Source organism: Lachancea thermotolerans, assembly GCF_000142805.1.
Source record: "Lachancea thermotolerans CBS 6340 chromosome D complete sequence".
Classification (NCBI taxonomy): Eukaryota; Fungi; Ascomycota; class Saccharomycetes; order Saccharomycetales; family Saccharomycetaceae; genus Lachancea; species Lachancea thermotolerans.
The window spans coordinates 594,532-615,005 of NC_013080.1; the positions used below are offsets into that span (position 1 = coordinate 594,532).

General features: G+C 55.3%; 11 protein-coding genes across 11 annotated transcripts; 6 read left to right on the forward strand and 5 right to left on the reverse strand.

Moving 5' to 3' along the window:
* Positions 1-107: 107 nt before the first annotated feature.
* Positions 108-443, reverse strand: KLTH0D06798g (KLTH0D06798p; the record flags this gene model as incomplete). Its single annotated transcript, XM_002552971.1, has 1 exon — positions 108-443. One exon carries the CDS (start codon positions 441-443, stop codon positions 108-110), a length of 336 nt encoding a protein of 111 aa, XP_002553017.1.
* Positions 444-1,988: 1,545 nt separating this feature from the next.
* NAT4 (N-terminal L-serine N(alpha)-acetyltransferase NatD) lies at positions 1,989-2,771 on the forward strand (the record flags this gene model as incomplete). The annotated part of the gene is made up of 1 exon (XM_002552972.1): positions 1,989-2,771. The coding sequence occupies one exon, from the start codon at positions 1,989-1,991 to the stop codon at positions 2,769-2,771; it is 783 nt and encodes a 260-aa protein (XP_002553018.1).
* A 356-nt stretch (positions 2,772-3,127) lies between these two features.
* On the forward strand, positions 3,128-4,648 carry MOT3 (Mot3p; the record flags this gene model as incomplete). The annotated part of the gene is made up of 1 exon (XM_002552973.1): positions 3,128-4,648. The coding sequence occupies one exon, from the start codon at positions 3,128-3,130 to the stop codon at positions 4,646-4,648; it is 1,521 nt and encodes a 506-aa protein (XP_002553019.1).
* A 144-nt stretch (positions 4,649-4,792) lies between these two features.
* Positions 4,793-5,374, reverse strand: TVP18 (Tvp18p; the record flags this gene model as incomplete). Its single annotated transcript, XM_002552974.1, has 2 exons — positions 4,793-5,225; positions 5,304-5,374. 2 exons carry the CDS (start codon positions 5,372-5,374, stop codon positions 4,793-4,795), a joined length of 504 nt encoding a protein of 167 aa, XP_002553020.1.
* A 275-nt stretch (positions 5,375-5,649) lies between these two features.
* On the forward strand, positions 5,650-7,644 carry KLTH0D06886g (RING finger and CHY zinc finger domain-containing protein; the record flags this gene model as incomplete). The annotated part of the gene is made up of 1 exon (XM_002552975.1): positions 5,650-7,644. The coding sequence occupies one exon, from the start codon at positions 5,650-5,652 to the stop codon at positions 7,642-7,644; it is 1,995 nt and encodes a 664-aa protein (XP_002553021.1).
* Positions 7,645-8,989: 1,345 nt separating this feature from the next.
* On the forward strand, positions 8,990-10,135 carry KLTH0D06908g (KLTH0D06908p; the record flags this gene model as incomplete). The annotated part of the gene is made up of 1 exon (XM_002552976.1): positions 8,990-10,135. The coding sequence occupies one exon, from the start codon at positions 8,990-8,992 to the stop codon at positions 10,133-10,135; it is 1,146 nt and encodes a 381-aa protein (XP_002553022.1).
* A 138-nt stretch (positions 10,136-10,273) lies between these two features.
* On the reverse strand, positions 10,274-10,888 carry IRC21 (Irc21p; the record flags this gene model as incomplete). The annotated part of the gene is made up of 1 exon (XM_002552977.1): positions 10,274-10,888. One exon carries the CDS (start codon positions 10,886-10,888, stop codon positions 10,274-10,276), a length of 615 nt encoding a protein of 204 aa, XP_002553023.1.
* A 2,747-nt stretch (positions 10,889-13,635) lies between these two features.
* On the forward strand, positions 13,636-14,700 carry KLTH0D06974g (KLTH0D06974p; the record flags this gene model as incomplete). Its single annotated transcript, XM_002552978.1, has 1 exon — positions 13,636-14,700. One exon carries the CDS (start codon positions 13,636-13,638, stop codon positions 14,698-14,700), a length of 1,065 nt encoding a protein of 354 aa, XP_002553024.1.
* A 174-nt stretch (positions 14,701-14,874) lies between these two features.
* KLTH0D06996g (KLTH0D06996p) lies at positions 14,875-16,929 on the reverse strand (the record flags this gene model as incomplete). Its single annotated transcript, XM_002552979.1, has 1 exon — positions 14,875-16,929. One exon carries the CDS (start codon positions 16,927-16,929, stop codon positions 14,875-14,877), a length of 2,055 nt encoding a protein of 684 aa, XP_002553025.1.
* Positions 16,930-17,201: 272 nt separating this feature from the next.
* SDD2 (Sdd2p) lies at positions 17,202-17,684 on the reverse strand (the record flags this gene model as incomplete). The annotated part of the gene is made up of 2 exons (XM_002552980.1): positions 17,202-17,517; positions 17,587-17,684. 2 exons carry the CDS (start codon positions 17,682-17,684, stop codon positions 17,202-17,204), a joined length of 414 nt encoding a protein of 137 aa, XP_002553026.1.
* Positions 17,685-18,340: 656 nt separating this feature from the next.
* On the forward strand, positions 18,341-20,365 carry RCO1 (Rco1p; the record flags this gene model as incomplete). The annotated part of the gene is made up of 1 exon (XM_002552981.1): positions 18,341-20,365. The coding sequence occupies one exon, from the start codon at positions 18,341-18,343 to the stop codon at positions 20,363-20,365; it is 2,025 nt and encodes a 674-aa protein (XP_002553027.1).
* Between the last annotated feature and the right edge of the window lie 109 nt (positions 20,366-20,474).

The window sequence follows — 20,474 nt, forward strand, 5'->3', positions numbered from 1 at the left end:
GAGCAGTACTGCTCGGATGACTGGTTTCTAGGGCATCTGGGGCCATAACAGGTCCGAAGACCGTGCACGGAAAAGTTGAAGGGGCGAGAGAATGGTGCTTTCAGTTTTCACGTCGAACCACGACGCAGGCCAAGCTGCTTGTGGGTCTTGAAGTGGCGGTTCATATTACTCTTGACGTTAAAAGACTTGGAGCAGCTGGAATGCGGGCACACAAACGGCCGATCGCCCGTGTGTACTAAAATATGCGACTGTAGCGCGCTGGAACGCGTGAATACTTTGAGGCAGCGCGAACACTGGTAGCGCAGCAGCTTTGGGGCCTCGGCAGGCGTGGGTACCGCCGACGGCCGCTGTGGTGCGGACGTCAGCGGGGCCGAGCTGTGCCGAGGCAAGCCTAGAATATGTTCGGGGCCCGCCCACGACGGCGAAGCTGGCTGGCGCTGCATATGGTCGACGTGCGGCTGGTAATGAGAGTGCAGCTGACACGGCGCTGGGCAAGGCTTGGGCACATGATCCGGACCATTGCGAGGCCGCAGCACCAGCTCCAAGGGCGGCGTTTGCGCGCCGGGTCTCTAGTACGGGTTAACAACGGCAGGTTGCACTAACTGCGTGCACTGCACGCACTGCGCGCACTGTTCGCTCGAGGGAGATGTGTAGATTTGCGGGCAGCTTCGTGATTTCACCGGATGTTCTGAAAACGCCTGAAATATAGCAGGTCCAACTCCAAAGCTTTGGAGGAACTGTGTGTAGGGAAACAAATCTTGTAAATCGAGGGGGCGAGGGCTGGCGCGCGACTGGGGCTCCGGTGGAGGCATCGCAGTAACCTCCATCCGCCCAACGCTCTTTGCTCGAGCACTGCGCGGGGAGGTTCTGCCTGGAAGCGAGTATTTGGTTTGCTCTGCGGGGTTGCTGCTGTGCTTTTTCCCAGGACATGGCATCGAACTCGATGATCGCTGTTGAAAGATGTCAATTTATAGCGCTCTTGGAGATGAGCTTAATTTTCTGAAAATCGCCGAAGTTCCGCCGGCGAAGAGAGCATCATTTTTTTTAAGTATCTATGATGCTCACGCCGCCGAGCGAGCGTAGCCCGACATTAATCGCGGCCTTAACGAAATAGCAGCAAAATATGAATACCCTAGCAGGTGCGAGAGACCACATGCAACGAGAAGTTTTGCGCTTGTTTCTCGCCCCCAAACATATCGTGGCTATGAAGTCACTGTAACGACATGGCCCCTGCCTAGAGATCAAAATACCCTTTAGCGCTAGAAATTTCGTGAATGATGGGGAAAAAAATAAAGGGACACACCAAAAGAAAACCAAGAACACGCACATTTTAAAAAAAATAAAAAAAAAGGCGGCTATGCTGAAATGGTGTCCCTTGGTCCCCTTCTTTTGCTGAGTTGCTGGGACAATGCCCACCGGGACCTCACGCGCGTTCTGAGGCCTCAACGGTAAGCGCTTCGTGCGCTAGCCGCGCCCTAATCTCCAAAGTAGGCGGAGTGTTGAGCTTCAAATTTTGCGGAACGCGTCAACAAGACGCAAGCCCTGCTCCCCAACCCCAGAGCCAGGAAATTTCGCGTTTTGTTTCTCCTCTTTTTCTGCTCAGAACATACCCCATTTGGACTGCCTGATCTTGGTGCTAGCTGGCGTGAAAGTCAATGTGAGGTTAACAGCCGCGATCGGCTCTTGAGCAGATCCCGCTTTCCTTCAGGGAATCATAATGCCGGGGAGTCAGGGTAAAAAAGCTCCAGCATAGACAGTAGCGTGGCATGCAACGGAGGCGCTCAACTCCGAATAAGACGGCTTCGGCCCGGCGTGGAGTGCCTTGCGTCATGGTCGAGCCAGAAAAAGAAACGGCACGCGGCTTAGCGCGGCAGAAACAACATGATAAGTTGGGGCAAAGTTGACACGCACTTACAGGTTCACAGACTACGGCGGGTGCGGGTAAAATTCAGGCAAAACAAACAAGAAAAAAAAAACAAGCCACACCTATGGTGGACTATCCAGCCAGCGAACTGTTTCCCCACGTGACGCAATGTTTTCCCTTGGTGTTGACCCTGCCCAACGGCCAGCAACAACTAACCCGCGCGGTGTACGGAATACCCAGCGACGCGACACAGCACGAAGAGCGCCGTGAACCACGCGCTGCTGGGCCGAAGCCGGAGCCAGGACCGACCCCAGCCTCGGAGTGCGACTCGGTCCCGAGGCCACCCGCGGATCTGCTCGACCAGCTGCTCTCGCTCGTAACTGCGAACCTCGGTCCCATGTATACGCGCCACGCACGGGCGATTTACGGCGCGGGCCGCCAATCCTGGCCGGCGCGGAAGAGGGCAGAAATGGAAACACCAGGGCTCGTGTATGTTGTTTACAGCGACTCACACAGCCAGCCGCTGGTGTTTATGTCACTGCTGCTCACAGATGAGCCAGAACTGGGACAAGAGCTGGCGGCTCGTGTGCTGTATTTGTTTGAGATTCACGTTTCTGACATAATCCGAGGCCAAGGGCTCGGCACGCACTTGCTGCGCGACTGTCTGGGTGGGACGCTGGCCTCCCTGAGTCGTGCGTCCCCGTCAGTGCTGGGTGCTGAGCTAACGGTCTTCTCTGAAAACCAGCGCGCCCTACGACTGTACCTGGCGTTGGGCATGCATGTTGCCGCATGGTCACCTCAGGATCGGCGGGCGCAAGTGCGCAGACGCACGCGCGCAATCGCCTACGACTCGAGTCTGGTCACGAGGCCCGCTTACTACATACTGTTCTGGCCGGCTGCAAGCTAATGTGGCACCGTGCCGTGTGCGGTGGTGCTTCACGTAGCCATTATGCTGCATGCGTATATGCATGCACGCCCGTGTCGGAAGGAAAGCGGGACAGGGGCTGCAAGCAGGAGAAAAAACGCCCACTTGCTGGTAAAGGCCCTCGGTGCGCCCGCTATGTTTAGCGTTGGCCACACATAGCCAGCACACATCATAACTGTTGAAAAGTATATATCTAAGTGCAGCCAAGACCGAAGTACATTCCAAGGGGCCTGCGTTCCTGTGGTCAACTGGGGACGTGACTTTGAGATACGGCCCGGGAAAACCACCGCTAACAAAAAGGAAAAATAACGCGCCACGGATCCCCTGGCGACCCAGGCATGCTCTCTGTGCACCCGTACACCAGCCCTGCGGATATCGACCGTGACGCCCGGCGTGGGTCTTCCCAACTAGACTTCCGTCGTCGCAGCAGTGCTAGCTCAGTTGCCAGCATTGGCGGCGCCGCTGCTGGCGGCGGTCCCGCGCAGTCTCCCACAAGCGCCCTGTGGGCAGCGGCGCCGGCGCCGGCTCCGGCTCCGCCGCTGGTGCCGCCTGCCGCGGTGTCCTCAACGGTTCACCGCCAGCCGCAGTATTCAGTCGCTCAGATGCACTCACAAGCTTACGCGATACGTCAAAAACACGCGCGAGCCTCGAGCACAGACTCATCTGGCACGCCCATCCCAGGCCCCGCTGCGGCAGTGACAACCCCAGGGCCGGCCTCGGTGCCGGCGCCGGTCACAGCCGCTCAACAACAGCCGCCGCCGCCGCCCATCGGCGGACCGCTTTATGAGCTCATGGAGTACGATACACGTTACCTCCCATACCACTACAAGTCTGCGTATCCCATGTGGGGTCCCGCCGGGCCCACCGCGGCAGCCGCAGGCACGGCTCCGGGCACGGCTCCGGGCGCGCCCGGAGCGGCCTACCCGGCATACCAATACCCACCCCCCGCATGGAACTCCTACCAAGCGCCGCATCACGTGTGGAACGGCCAGCCAGCGGCTTCCTCCGGCGGCTATCCGCACATGCAACTACAGATCCCAACACAGTTGCCTCAGCAACCGCAGATGACAACATCCCAGCAGCAGCAGCAGCAACAGCAGCAGCAACAGCAACAACCACATCAACCTCAACAACCTCAACAACAGTATCAGTTCCAGCAACAACCGCAGCAACCGCAGCAACCGTCACTTCACAGACAATCGATATCCCACAGACAGTCGCAAGGGTTCTCTGCTGACCAATTCCCAAGCGCTTTGGCGGCTACTGAACTACCGCTCTCCGCTTACGCACCAGATCCTCGCAGTGGTGCGCAGCTAGCTGGTAGACCATACGTCGTTGCAGCGGCGCCGGGACCGGCAGCAGCGTCTGCACCGTTTGGCCTGGGCGCTGTAGGCATCGGCGCGGGCGCCGGCGCCGGCGCCCGCGGCCCAGCGCCCTACTCCGGAACCGGCTCCGACCGTGGCTCCTTCGATGACACTGGATCGTCAATGGCCATGCTGTATCGCTGCAGTATGTGCGAAAAGTCGTTTAAGCGCAAGTCGTGGCACCAGCGGCACTTGCTGTCACACTCCTCCTTCAAGCCGTACAACTGCCCGTGGTGCCAAAGTCGCCATAAACGACGCGACAACCTCTTCCAGCACATGAAGACCAAGCACGTGCACCAAGTGCTGCAGGAGCTGATGGAGGCCGGAGACCTCGACGGCAGTATGGGTACCAACGTCAGGCTGGCCATCGACGACATGGTGGCCGGCCCCAGCATACGCACGCTCGTTCAGGACGGGCGCGTGAAAAAAGAGCGTGTGAAGACAGTGTTGAACGCGGTCATCGCGCGCGTGCACGACGGCGAGCCAGGCCAGTAGAAGTCCCCTTGGTTTGCGCCCAGCCGAAGCGTCAGGTCACGTAGATGCAGAGTATAACAGTAATAGTAGTTAATGGCAGAAGAAGCTAACTAGCTAGGATAGTCGCTCGTGCGGCGTGACGCCGGCGCGGCGCGCTTCGCAGCCTCACAGCATTTCGCGAACCACAGCCTCGTGCGGGAAGTCGTCGTCGGCCGGGCTCTTGATCACGCTGGTGCCCTGGAACTGCTGGTGTTTGAAAAAGGCGACCCCGTAGCTGGCCGCCGAGATTGTCAGCCCGATGGCCACGGCGATCAGGCTCGTCGCCATCACGGCCAGCGAGCACCATTGCACTGCGGCCATCCCAACGTAGAATAGTGTGCGCTTGCCGTTGGTCTCGAACCGCTTGATGAACGCGATGAAGTTGTCACTCAGTGGGCAAATGCGCAGCAGAAATGGGACTTCCACGAAAAGGATCACCAGCCCCTGCACAATCGCGATGATGCCAAAAACAATCACTGCGCTGACGTGAAACAGGTTGGCGATACCCAACGCCACACACAGAAAGATGTTTATGTAGCCGAACCATTGGCCGTACACACTGCACCCTTGTTAGTATTCGTGTGCATTTGTAAAAGAGCGTGCCCTCTCATCCAGGACACGCACAGAGGATACATACCTGAAATTGAAGCTTTTCAGGTCTCGCACGAGGCCCGCAACGTTAATAAATTGTTTGATATTCAGCGCCATCTTCAGCTCCACAATTTAGGCTCTTGTTAAGGATCTGGTTAATTCAAACTCATCAAAGAACGAGACCGTTTTAGGACTATTTCCATGCCCGCCTTTCCGAGGGTTGGTCACTCGCCGCCTTAGCGAGACCCTCGGTTCCCAACGGATGTCACGTGCCAACACTCTATACGATCGGTCTTTCAATGTGCAGAAAAGGTACGACTGAGATATACGAAGCTGCAGATGCCCAAAGGTTCGAAGCACCTATAAACTAGGCTTCCTAACCCACAAAAGCCATGTCAGACAGCGCGTCCGAATCAGGGCGTTCGCTTGCGGAGGAAGAGAGTGAAGACGAACTCATCATGAGCGCCTTTGATGCGAGCTTCGAGAAGATTGGACGGGGCTTCCCCCGCATCAGCTTTCCGTCAATATGGGGTGCCAAATCTGCAGGCCCGGGCACCAAGGACGAGGTCGAAGGCGACTTTGGGCGTTGGAGCCGCAGGTTTCAAATGAATACATTCTTGAATGATTTACAGAAAGGACTTAGCTTTTCTAACGCTCTCACACGTCTGCAAACGGTTAAGGCCATCACCGAGGAGGCAATCAGCAACGCGATTAACAGCAGTGACACAGGACATGGCGATAACTCTGCCAGTCGGGAGGATGGCGATGCCGATAAACCAGAGGTTCCTGCAGGTGTTGTTCCCGCAGCAAAACCCAAAAATGTACCCGCCTACAATGATATGGTCATTCCTCAAGGCAAGGGTCCACAAGTATTAGATGAACATCTACTCAAGCTAACGGAGCTGCCGAGTGACCAAAACAATGACGAGGCCACCCTGCGGCAACGGATTCAGCATATCAGGAGCCTTGATCTAGGCCCTGCGAAGACCGCCGCCATGATGCAGCGGCTCATGATGGGCAAATTTGTGGATGAGCTCAACCGCCCCAGCCCAACCCCCACGCTTGAAGCCCCACTAACCAGAGATCCTTCGGAGGCAGAAAAAGCGCCCACATACCACAATACAGGTGCACTCGGTTGTGCACACTACCAGCGCAACTGCAAACTCCAGTGCCACCAATGTCTTGGTTGGTACACTTGCAGGTTTTGCCACGACGAGTCCCCAGAGATTAGCGGCTCTTCGCACCCACATAGCTTCCAGCGTGCGGAGACTCGACAGGTTATGTGCATGCGTTGCAATCACGTTCAGGCGCCTCAGAAGGACTGTGAAAACTGCGACGAGGAGTTCGCAATGTATTTCTGCCCAGAATGCAAGCTATACGACAATGATGAAACGAAGGACATTTACCACTGCGCCAAGTGCGGTATTTGCAGGCTTGGACTTGGACTGGGTCTGGACTTCTTTCACTGTGATGGCTGTCAGGCTTGTCTTTCTATTGAGTTACAGGGGAACCATAAGTGCATCGAGCGAGCGACAATGTCTAGTTGTCCAATCTGCGGCGACTTTATGTTCACCTCGGTGAAGCCAGTGGTATATATGTCGCCCTGCGGCCATGCTATCCACCAACATTGTTTCGACGAGTACACAAAGCACTCATATAAGTGCCCCTCCTGTCAAGTGTCGATACTGAACATGGAAGCTCAATTTAGAGTTCTCGACAAGGAAATCGAAGAACAGCCACTGCCAGCACCTTACTGCGACTGGATTTGCTATGTATCCTGCAACGATTGCAAGGCCAAAAGCACATGTAAGTATCACATTCTGGGGCTCCGTTGCGGCAATTGCATGAGTTATAATACTTCGCAGCTAAAGCTTGTCAAGCCTGAGGAGGCTGCTACACACGACAACGCAGCAGAATTCGATACCATAACGCAGAGTAACAGCAGTTTTGACTCTTTGAATGTCATGCGGCAGGAATTGCTGCGTGGCCAGTTTCAACGTGAGGAGGTCTCCCCGCTGATCACTGTTGAAAAGGGCGGGATGCTTTCAAACATTGAACAGTACATGAATGGGTATTTCCATGATGACACCCAGGGTGCAAGTGAGGGTGCAAGCGCCGATCACGGCGACTTTAGTTCGCAGAATTTGTTCAACACAGCAGGGTTTTTCAAGAATAACAATAGAAACGAAAATCAATCGGGAGACGCTACAGTAGGTAGCTCTTCGATGGCTAGAGCCCCCTCTTTGACTGAGAGGCTACGGCAGTTCATAAATGATGCGCCGCCTCAGCTATCCATCTCTGATGCGTTCCAGAAATTTATACAGGGGAGTCACCAAGGACTATCATCTGGCGATGAGGATGACTGCTCATCCCAGGCTTCTGCATGATAGGGCGGAAAGCAGCCGTCGTATGAGCTTGCTCATTAGCTCAGGCGGACGGCGGTGCACCCTCTCACCCCCTTTGGAGTTTTTACATAGCATTTGCATTATGCCCTTAGTACCGTTAAATCATTTTTACATTTAAGATTCAGACCGATCACGCTTGCAAGTGAGCGCACACTTACACCTTGCCCCCATTTTACGCCCCATCTGTTTGCCCCTGTTCGTCAGTATACCGTGTGACTAAAACCAGCATTTAATTTTCTACTTCAACTTTCCTCTCCACAAACCACTTCTGGACCCAGTTCAGGCAAAATTCACATTTATTAGACGCAAATAGAACGAGTCGCCCGACTTAAGAGTATGTATATCCACGAGTGAGGGCATTGACGCCCTTTCAAAGAGCCATAGGAGCCGCCTCGGCCTCAGAAGTTGTGACGGATGTTTGTCTTCGGAATTTAAGCGCTGAGTGCTCAGGGGCGAGAGGTCTAATAATACGGAACATGTCGTTTTGTGAATCACGTGAGCACAGCGATTATTTCGTTTGAGATGACCACAGTCAAGTGATTTCGTCACGTGTATACAACGTGCTTTATTCAGCCGGTAACGAATTTGTCGCTGCATACCTACTCGGAAACCTACTCGGAAGGGTTACCAACTCCTATGTCTGGGAGCACGTGGTACATAAAGCCCAATGACCAGTTTTGGGCAAGACGCGGACCTGAAGCGGGTGTAACGGCCCGCTGCCAGTTTGCTTCTGGGCATAGAAGCTGATGCAACGCCATGCGCTTTTTTTCTTGTTGCTCTAAGAGTGCCACGAGGTTAGTGCGCGCGCGAGCGCGCGTTTAACTGCAGGCGACGCGGGCGAGGACTGCCCTGCAACTTCGTTTTAGCGGCTCTTTTTCCCCGTGTGCTGACCTACGTGTCACTACTGCGTAGAAATCGCTGCGTGCGGGAAGATGGGCCAGGGGGTGAAATTTGGGAGGGGAATTTAAAAAAATTTTCTCAGAGCATCAACAACCAAGTTTGACTGATACGTCCATTTCTGGTACGATAGAGCGTAAAGTGAGCTCAGCCAGCGTCCCGGAAGCATTCAGACAGCACTGTAGCGTGATCCTTGCCTGGCCTCTCAGAAGTACGACGCCCCACCACACAGCCCCCCGGAGTCTCCCGTTCCACCTCACAAACGGCAAACGGCAAACAAAAGACAGCTCTGGCATAGACGACCCAGACGACCCACAGAAAGACTTGCTTTGAGCCTGCGCATCACACGCCGCACGTCTCGAGGGATTGCAGTTGAAGTGCTACGTTAACCTGCACGTACAGCAGCCCCCTATTTAACATACCGTCCAAGATGAACGTCCCCAACGTCGGCACCGGCATTTCCCCGCCGCCTAAAGGCTCTTCGAACCACGGGTCCATCCCTAACACTAACAACAGCCTGCAGGACCAACTATTACCATATCCGGACCTAGACCCTACAGCCCACCAACAACCTTCGCAGCAGGTCAGCTCTAAACTTCAGCAGCTAGGACCTCAGATTCACCACATACCGCAGCAGCAGCCAGTGCACCAAGGAGTGCAAACAAACGCCGGGCACCCTGATATCCCAGTACAAGCAGACATCTACGGACAGGCGCTGCAAGCACACCTCCAAACCCCGCAGCAACAACACCATCAACAGCAGCATCAGCAACAGCAGCAACAGCAACAACAACAACAACAACAGCAGTTCTCAGACGCTATGTTCAACTCTTTTCTCACTCAAATCGGACAACGTCAGGTGGCCAATGTCTTGAACACCTTCAACGCTGGTGCGCATTCTATGAATGCTGCCATGAACTCGGCTATGGTGACACAGCCGGCACAGAGGTTCTTCCACGCGGCCATGAACACCCCATCTATGATGGAGATGACACACCCGGCGATGATGCAGCCCACCCCCCAATTTCAGCTGCAGGTCCCTCCACCAATCGCGAAGAAGATGTCTGCAAGCCAGAGCCGAATTGAAAAGCGCAAGATGCTGAAGAAGCAGGGGCCTAAGAGGCCTTCTTCTGCCTACTTTTTGTTTTCCATGGCGGTAAGGGAGGATTTGGTGAGAGAGTACCCCGACGCCAAGGTCCCAGAGCTATCAAAGCTCGCTTCCGCGAAATGGAAGGAGATGTCTGATGAGGATAAAAAGCCCTACCATGTGAAGTTCAAGGAGAACTGGGAAAAGTACAGAATTGCCAGAAAAGAGTACGAATCCAGCTTGCCGCCCAAAAGGCCATCTGGTCCGTTCATCCAGTTTACTCAGGAGGTGCGTCCGCAGATTATTCGCGAGAATCCCCAGAAGGACCTGATCGAAATAACAAAGCTGATTGGTGAAAAATGGCGTTCTCTTTCTCCTGTTGACAAGAGAACCTACACCGACACTTACAAAAGGAAGCTAAAAGAGTGGGAGGAACAGTACCCAGAGGAGGCCAGTCCCACCACGCCAAAGGATGTCCTTGGCGAATAGAAGAGGTCTTTCGCGGTGCTTCGCCCGTTCCCGTTCTTTCCCTGTTGCATCCAGCTCTGCTGGTGCGTTTGTAGAATATGAAGACGGCGGGGTCCTGCTACAGGATCACGCTGTATACGGTTTACTTTTAATAAATTATTACGGCACGTACACTCCCACTAAGCAAGTCTCAAGGAGTCTCTCGTAGTTAACCCATCTGTGGTACTTGTTGAACAGCGCGGTTGCGTCCTTGCCTGCTGCTGTCCTCAACAAAATCTCGGCTCCTCCGGGATGGAAATCCAGGTAAGACGAAACGCAGTATACTCTTTGGTTGAGAACGCACCAACAGTCTTCTGCAGTATTGTGTTTTTGTAGCTGTGCCTTGGTTACCTTGATTGGAGGATAGATTTTAAAAGTTGGGACATTATGCTGTAGCGCCATGAGCGCTTGTGGGCTGTTGAGCTGCTGGATTTCGGGATCGGCAAGTAGTTTAGCGATGCCTGTGATTAGCAGACCTTGAGATCCTTTCTTGACGGAGAGCTCTGACCAGTCCAGTGCACTGTGACCAGGTTTTAGGACAACTTTATTCCTATAACCACCAGCCCCCAGAGTACTGCAGCCAGCCTGCGTCGGCACTCTGAAGTCGCCTCCGGCCGGCGGCCTCATCAGCCGGGAAGTTGTTCGGGGATTTATTGCGGGCGGTTGTGCTTTGAAAGGGGAAGGCTTCCGAAAAGACCCTTGGAAACCTTGTCCTTCGCTCTCACTCTCTACCATGTTTGAGATAGTATTTAACGCATACGGCGGTAACGGGTATTATTTGAGTGTTAATGTTTTTTTTTGTTACAATATCTTTAGTCCAAATCACCTCTAGGTTACTTCAGTATTTCGATTTACAAACTCGTCAAAGAAACATATCCAAGCCTTTTACGAGTGAGCGAATAGTATGGAAGGGTTCGCAGACTTGAAAGGAAGGATGCATCGAGTAAAGGCTTTGTAGCGGGGTACCTTGGTCGTAGCATTTCGACTTGAGAAGTTCACACTTATATCACAGGCATGCTAACCTATGCCGACGGTCCTTTCGAGTTATTAATAACTGGAGAAATAAGAAAGCGACGGGCTCCACAGAAGACATGTTGATGCGAACACCCTATTCCTACATAACTGGCGTTCCAGCGGGCTGTCCATGAGCACCGTAACCACAATGCACTTGGAGAATAAGCTTCTACCGCAACTCGTTCAGTAGTGGCAGCATGAACAGCAGAGGCGTAATTCGAAGTCTTTAAAATCTGGCTCGAAATGATTTCCAGCGGAATGGGCCTGGCTTCATGCCCGACCGGATAGGCGTTAAAGAGCCAGAGACTATTAAGGAGTCATTACAACTAACACATAGCGGCAGTTGAAGTGTTATTCAAAGGACAGCAAGCACCAGGAAATTGAAGGTGGGGTCAAAAAATTTGTAAGACGGAGTTTGCTCGGGCGCCGCACTCGAACTGAGCGTGCTGGGGCATGCCATGAAGGGACAGCAAGGGAAATCTTCAACTATCGACACCTATCACCTACCTCTCGTTGGGCGAAGCGCGTCTTTCGCTGCTTGACAAGCCCGTCTCATTTACGTCGTCATCTATGATCAAGTTGTCACTCTCTCTCGGCGGCTAATGTTCGCTGCATTTGAAAAGCCTAGCAGGTAGTTTTCATGAATCAGACAAGATGAAAATTTGAAATAACAGAGATAACCAAGCAAGATGTGGCGATTGACACAGATAATGAGAGCTGTTTGCTTTCGCAGGCCTTTTTCGACTGGGGGGCTGGGCGAATGCTAATGAAGATTTTTGACCGTGAATCTTTCAAGTTGTTTGGCCGTTTGGTTCTCTAGAGACTGTTTCCCGAGGGATTCTTGAGCGCTGATGGCTCCCCCCCCCCCAGAAAGCGGTTAGAGTTAGCCATTCGATCGAGGAAGTGTATGAGATTGTTCAGCTCAGCCTTCACCAGGCTCACAAGAAAAAGAGCGTGAACTTCACGCCCTATGAAATAATCAGGGTCAAATGTTCTGCGTCCCAGGTTATCATGGTCTCTATCAAAATGGTGTCAGGTTTCTTTCAAGATAAGCGCAACCCTGAGATTATGAAGACTGAGCCGGAAGTGAGCAGCGAGACTACCATGGTCACGGAGGTCCATGGCGAGAAAAATGCCTTGGAAACTACTGCGAATATCCACTTTGATGAATCCACCTTAGTCGAGATTTTTGAGGAAGAAGAAGAAGCTGGTACTGTTTTTGATGTTGGCCCTGTGGAAACTGCTGACCTCTTCTCGGAGATCACTGAGGCGGATATCAGGGATATTGAAAAGTCGCTTTTCTTGACAGAGGAAGAGGAGGACGAGCTTGACCCTCACGCCACCAACTTGCAATGGCCCGCAAGAGTTGGCGACTTACAACACCTAGTAGGTCCCGTTCGCGCCAAAACACGTCCACAGCTGACTCCACTGTCCGGCAGAAAATCCATAATGCGCGAGCAGCTAAAGGCGCTATTCGAAAAAGAGATCAGCGACGTCGAACTCGGGTCCATAGCTTGGCTACTAGGGTTCTGGCTGGGCGATGGCTAAAGAGTAAGCTTTTTGTTTGCCCTCAACCGGGAAGACGTTGATGTGAACTCAACGCTTGAAGAGTATGGTCGCATCTGGGGGATGGAACTCTCCATGAAATTCCCTGAAGGAACGAAAGGCGCAACAGGAGGCTTGTACAAGATCTTGCCAACTCGTAGGGTTCTAACCACAGGCAATCCGTTCTGGAAGGTGGTAATGAGCCTAGGGTTTCGTGTGGACAAGCAGAAAAACTTCCCTTTGATCTACGCCTATGACGAGAATATTGTGAGAGAGTCACTGATCGCGGGCTTGATTGACAGCGATGGGTATGTTGACAAGCGACCATACTTCTATGCTTCAATCACAGCAATATACGTCCCGTTAAAAGACGGTATAGTAGCAGTATGCCGCTCACTCGGGCTCAACGTGTCAGCATCTTTCACACCTGAGCACATTACTGAAACTGGCTCTCATGTTCAGGACACATTCAACTGCATCATCACTCCCGGCTTCAACTTCGAAATACTTAAGTCTCTTCTATCCAGGTGCGGCTGCGTGAGAAAGGCGACAGCGAAGGGCGCACTGCTCGCGACTCTGTCGATAGATGCATTTGCACCTCGCATCAGCTCTGACTTGAGAAAGCCGCTCTACTCATTTGATTGCAGTGAGGCAGAGGCCGGAGAATGCCGCTCTACTCATTTGATTGCAGTGAGGCAGAGGCCGGAGAATGCTATAAAATCGAGTTTGAGAATGAGGGAACACTAATTACTGAGAACCATATCACACTCTGCACGCAGAAGGATAGCTCTCGCGTCTGCTGCTCATGCAAGAATGAGGCAGATGTGTGGTGCCCTGTTCCCTGAGAGAACGAATTGACATACCACTCCAAGGTTAAGAAGCTATGCGAGGTGTGCTATACAAACCTGCGACTGTCTCGCACTATGTGCTCGAATGAGGAGTGTCGCGCTATTCTACCCAAGAAGGAGCGGGAGCTGTTGCTGAAGGCGGCAAAGGTTGAGAAGACGCGGGATGACGGAACCACCGTTGTGGGATTCCCCCGCGTCAAATGCGATGGTATGATGCTCATCGATGACTCGCGGGAGGACCTGTATAACCAGCACCGGAAGCCTGGGTTCTGTAACAGTTGCAAGGCAACACATTCAATGAGCTGGTACAATGACAATGTGTACAAGGGAAAGAGGATATGTCACAACTGTAATACATACCAGTGCTACACGCAGGCAAGGTGCCAAAATGAAGCGTGTTCTCTGATCCATCACTCGAAACATCTCACTGAGATCAAGCTAAACTACCGCCGGGAGACAGGAAAGAATGCAGGCATCGAAGCGGTGCTCAAATGCATCAAGTGTCAGGGTCCAGTTGCTATTGACAAAACCAAAACTATACGCGACAGGAAAGTTCCTTACAAGCCTGGGGCGTGTCTCACTTGCGATCGGAGAAGTGAGCGGAAGTGGAAGCGGATACCCTGGGACAAGGTGAGTAGTCAAAGAATGTGTGGAAAATGCGAGGCCCGCTACAGGAAGACTGCGACCAGGTGTCTGAATACCGGATGCTCACACATCCATACTATTGGAGAGGTTGCGAAGATGGAGAATATGGGCAAGATAAAGGCACACCTACCTGATGGAACGATAGTTTTGGGTCACCCTTGCGTGAAGTGTGGCTGCACGACTTACAAAGACACAAGCATGAAGCTAAGCTGCAGGAAAAAAGCGGAAGCTGGGCAAATGTGTTACAGTTGCAAGAGTCAGATCAAGGGCGTGGCAGAGTTAGTAGCTTGGGACAAACAGAACCCCGAACGCCTCTGTAGGGCGTGCTTCTGGCGCTACCATACGTATAAAGCGCACTGCGACTCAGCCGAATGCTCCCTTGTGCCAAACAAAGAGGGCCTCGATGCTTTGAAGAAAAAGGGACCCATAGAAGTGTGCGAAGAAACACCAGTGAAGAAAGTGTACCATGCGCCGTGCCCAAAGTGCAAGGGCTAACTCGAGTGGTTTGAGAAGCTCACAGGAAATTAGCTTTATGATCCCTGCTATCTAAGTTTGCAGTAGGGCTAACTTGCTTGCACTGGCTACACGAAGGAATGTTGGCTTGAATAGTATCTATATCACGGCATATTGCTATATAATGGCGGGCGACGGGCGACCATGCTCCGAACCCTAAATGTTGCTCTTGCAACAGGAGGCAGACGAGGATTGTGATTCACCCGTGGCAAGACCGGCAGCCTTCTGGGCATCCTCATAGTAGACCGACTTGTTGAAGTTGTTATTGGCCAATGGCACATCTAGGGCAGGATTCTTGGTGAAGAACGAAGCTGGAGTAACTAGGAACTGCATGAAGTCCGAGGTCATCACAGGGAACTGCTCGGTGACTGGAGGGTGGGTCAAGGCAAGAGTGGCCCAAACAACGGTGTCTGTGTTTCTAACACTCTCAGTTCCGTCAGCCCATTTGGACAAACCGGTGTCTCCTTGCGACTGGTTCGTGAACTCACCAGCCGCATAAAGCTGATCATCGTGGTACTTGGAGACCCAGAACTGCTTCGTGGCGTAGTGTGCTCTCTTGACATTGTAGGAGTTCTTCGACGCCAGAATCATCTGCTTCGCAGGCATCTCGAACTTGTAGCCCACAGGTTTCATAGTCACTGGGTTGATGGAGTTCTCGTTGATGACCTTGTACGTACGGTTGGTGAAAGGCGACTGGTCGATGTACCCTGATTTATCCATGTAGCTCCTCACTTGGCGGAAACCAACGTTGTATGGGTTCATAGCAGTATTCTCCTCCATAGGGACGTAGTCGTCGTAGACCACAGTGTTTTTGTCACCGTCAATTCTGGTGTCAAATCTGAACGAAAGCAAGTGCTGGTGGTAGGCTGCAGTAACGCCTGGACCAACAATGGTCCCGAAATCGGTCACATTGTTATCGTCATTTGGCATCGTGGACAAAATACCGGTGGCACGTACCTGCACCGTGATTGCACCGGCCTGGTCGAACACGAAGTTGAGGATATACTCATAATTAGCCACGGTCGCGATTGTCTGCACCACAAACTCCCTTCTACGCGTGGTGACGGTCTTGCCATTCCTGTAGTTCTTGTGCAGGTACAGGATGCCGTAATCCTGCTCGTGCATGCAGACCGTTGAAGGGATCAGCACGGGGTTACCTTCGCTGTCAGATCTTCTGGTGTCTAAGTACTTGATTACACCAAGACAATGACAGCCCAAAGCCAAAGAATTAGCACTGTTTCCGAAGCCGCAGTCGCCTAGATCGAAAGCCTGCTTCCTGTGAAATGGTGCACGACTGTCTCCGTACGGGACCGTCATTTCCTCAAGCGAGGCTCTGTAGAAGAGGGAACGGCCCTTGAAGTGGACGTCGTAGATGGCAAGGCCCTCGCGGACGTTGGTGGCGACGCGGAACTCCCAGTCCTGCCAGGTGATCTTGGAGCCGTCGACGGTGAAGGAGGCGCCCTCGGGCTGGGAGACGATGAGGGGCTTGAGGCCGTCGCGGGGCGGGACGTCCTCGAGCAGCTCCGGGTGGTACTCGACGGTGGGGAGGACGGTGTGGGGCAGGGTGTTGTGGACGAGGGACTCGTCGGCGCCGCTGGGCAGGTAGTCGATGCGGACGAAGGCGTGGGTCAGGTACTCGAAGACGGGGGAGAACTTGAGCGGGATGGAGTAGTGGTTGGCCTCCGGGTGGTCGAGCTTGAGGTACATGTAGGCCTGGATGAGCGGGATCTTGTCGTGCGGGGAGTCGGTGCCGTACATCCAGGGCTCGCAGACGACGGAGTAGCCGAGGGGCCCGAGGGCCGAGTGGTTGTAGGAGAGGGCGTCGAGCTTGAGCTTGGCGATCTCGGCCTGGACGGCGGGGTGGGCCAGGATGGCGGCCTCGACGGCCTCGACGTCCTCGGGGAGCAGCGGGCCGACGGTGCCCTCGGGGGTGGCCTGGTTGGCGATGACGCGGCCGTCGGAGACGTTGCAGAGGGCCTTGTAGAGCGGCATGCGGTCGTTGAGGTAGTAGTAGGCGTAGGTGCGGCGCGGGATGCGGGGGAGGGGCGCGCCGCCGTGGCGCTCGACGCTGAGGTAGCGGAGGGCCTGCTTCTTGGGGGGGTCGAGGCGGTCGATCTGGACGAAGTGGACCTTGGCGTCGCCGTTGAGGTCCTTGAGGAGGCGCGCGGTGGTGCGGATCTCCGCGTCGGAGATGGGGTCGAAGATGTGCATGGCGGGGAGCGAGTCTGGAGGCACAGTGGGAGACACGGAAGGAGACACGGAAGGAGACACAAAGCGTTAGGGATACTGCGGGCAAGCCGCGCGCAGCGCTTTTATATATATACGGGGGGGGGGTTCGGGGGCGAGTTCGAGGAGCCGAGGATTCCGGGGCGGGGGCCGCGATAAGCGCTGCGCGCGCGTAGATGCCCCGATGCGGTGCGATACGCGGGCGGTTATCGGGGCGGGTGCGGTTGCCCGATCGGGCAGGTACAGCCGCGGGGAGGCTAGTCGAAGAAATCGTCGTCGTCATCGCTTGTGACGGCTCCGTTCGGAGTGACAATGGAGGCGTCGCGGGCATCGCGGCGGTCGAAGATGATGCGAGTGGTGGAGCGGCGCTGCTCGTCGCGGGCCACGCCGTTGAGGATGTCGACGATCTCGGGCTCGGAGACCTTGCGGGAGAGCTGGCCGCGGGCGGCCAGCTGCTGGAGGTAGGCCTCGACGGCGCGGGCGCGCTCCGGGCGCACGAGGGCGACGCGGGACAGGCGCTCGAGGGCCTGGGGCTGGAGCAGGGCGGCGACGGCGTCGGCGTCGGCGGCGGATCTGGGAGGGGGCGGTTAGTGCGGGCGGGAGATGCGGGGCGCGCGGGGCGAGGGTGCGGGCGGCACATACTTCTGCGGGCGGCCGGGAGCAGCGGCGGCGGCCGGGTTGGCGTGGTTCTTGAGCTCGGCGAGACGGGCCTCGCGGAGGGCTTGCAGCTCGGGGTCCATGGCGGGCGAGTGAGTGTGTTGAGGTGGGCGGCGGGCGAGAGTGAGTTGGTCAAGATGGGCGGGCGCGCGGTGGGGAAAAAAAAGAGGACGGGCCGGGGAGCACGTGACGGGCCGAGTCTCGTGATAGCCACGTGGCTAGACACAAACACACATGATCAAATCGCGCACGTGATGATTATACGCACGTGACCGGCATCGCCCGTGCAAAACTAGCTGAGCAGAGCTGCCGTCGTCGTGTTACCAGGCGCCCCGTCGCTGCAGCGTAGGAATGCCATTGAGGCAGACGCGGCCATGGCCAATCGGCACGCCGCTAGGTAAACGCATTTGCTGGCTTCCCGATTTTCGTTCGTATATATGTCAACCTCTGCTCGTCTATATAGTCAGCAGCGTGTTCGGGCCCGCGCACTTTCGATGGCACAGCTCAGCTGCGCCTGTAACAATACACAATGCCGCCGCTGACACCACTCCAACTCCATTTCCTGTATTCCAACTCGCCAAGTAGTGCCAATATTGAAGACAAATAGACACCCATTGGAACACTAATCACAGAATACGATACGAGGGCCAGCACCAGAAAAAGTAGATAATGCCCTCTTCTCCCGGCTACAGCACACGCCCATGGCCATCATCCATCCCCGCAAGCCCACACACCGCCCATGAGTGATCCCGCGCGCCACCCGCCCGAGCGCAGCGGCTCCCCGGGCGAGCCTGCAACGCGGGCCCGGCGCACCATCTCGCTGAACGTCGACTACAATCTCAAGAAGCGCCGCATCATACCGTCCGAGGACGCGCGTCCGCGAAAGAACAGGCCCGTGGGCCGGCCGCCAGGCCGGCCACCGGGCCGCCCTGCGGGCTCCAAGACCGCGTCGTCCACACCGTCGTCCACGCCGTCGTCGTCGGCGGCGTCGTCGCTGTCGCCGCAGGACGAGAACCACCGCGCGCCGCAGAGCGTGATCCAGCACGACGCGACGGGCGCAGTGCAGTTTCACGAGCCAGAGTCTGTGGACCCCGTCAACGGGATGACGGGGCTGCCGCTCAGCGCTGGCCCGCCTGAAAAGGTCAAGAAGGAATCGCTCTGGAGCTACCGCAAGGGCGCGGGTGCCAGCGCCAGCGCCAGCACCAACGCGAGCGTGAACGCAGCTACCCCGGCACCGTCAGAGTCTTCCGCGTCTGTGTCCGCGCCCGCGTCCGCCTCGGCCTCCGCGGACGTCGAGACTCCGGCCTCCAGCGAAGACGCCTACCGCGCGCGCCTGCAGACCCAGGAGTCCGAGCAGCGCACGCGGCCCAGCTCGCTGCGCGCCATCGCCACGCCCAAGGATATCTACCGCACCAAGCGGCAGTACCGCAAGCGCAGCGCGGAGCCCCGCGCGCGCCATTTCCCCACGCACACCAAGATCAAGGCCTCCACCACAAAGGAAAACAAGCTCTTTGGCCAGAACTCTATCACCAACCAGAAGGCGCTCGCACCGCCGCTCGCATCCTCCGCGGAGGCCGCGGTCGAAAACGACGACTTCTGCGCCAGCTGTCGCCAGCCGGGCATCTTCCTCTGCTGCGACACGTGTCCAAAGTCCTTCCACTTTGCCTGCTGCAACCCGCCGCTTGACCCCGACAACCTGCCCGAGGGCGACTGGTCCTGCGCAGAGTGCCAGTTTAGAATCAGGTGCCCCAACAAGGCCGCCGCGCATCGCCTCGAAAAGGACTACCTCGCCCAGCTCGAGCGCTCCAAGGGCATCACCCTCTTCGGCAAGCTCCTCTTCCGCCTCGAGTTCACCAACCCTAAGCAGTACCTGCCCCCGCATCCGATCCGCGACGCCTTCGCCGACGTCAGGACCGGCTCGCACGGCGAGTACGCCGACAACTCCATGCGCGAGCCCCTCAATGAAAAGCAGATCTTTGGCTCTGGCTACGGCCAGAGTCTCACCAAAATGGACCAGTACAACCCTGAGCTGCATGTCGACCCGGAGTCCGGCGAGCTGCTCGTCTGCTTCAAGTGTCGCAAGTCCAAAATGGGCACGCTGGACCATCCCGAGGACGAGAGGCTCATAACCAGGTGTGACTACTGCAACACGCCATGGCACCTGGACTGCGTCCCGCACGTGCCGCGCGCCTCCTTCAAGAACCTCGGCAGCAAGTGGATGTGCCCACTGCACGCGGACTCCTCGATCCCCCACCAGGAAAGAAGGCTTGCGCGTCACCAGCGCCATTTCACCCCGGCCAACCGCTACCGCGTCCCGAACGACGGCGACATAGACGTTCAGCTCGACGAGATCTCCGTACCGGTGTCCAAGGATGCTCTAAAAGAAGACAAGATTAACAAGGAGCTGGCCATCCTTCAGCTGCCCGAAAGCTCAATCAAGATAGACTTTGTGGACAAGATATACCGCGCAAAGAGCGCTCTAATGGATAAACACTTCCGCCAGCAGCAGGCGCTGATCGACAACACAATGCACTCCAAACCCTCTCTACTGTCCGACGCCCGGCCCCTCCTATACTTTTCCTTACAGGACAACAGCCAGCTGCGAAAGCTCTGGGACTTCAAAGAGCTCTGCCGCGTTGCCACCAAGGAACTAGAGGTGCCTGAATTGGACAGCGCAGAAATCAGCGAGCTACAAACCCTTCGAAAATTACTGGAATCAAAATCGAAGGAGGAAGTAATGGAATTCCTGGGTATAAAGCTGTGACCGTCTCTATAAACTAAGACTAAAGAAAGAGAAAAAAAACAACAGAATAAAACATCGAACAAAACAACCAAAGGCGACGGCGCCCGCCTCATCGAGCAAGATCGGTAGC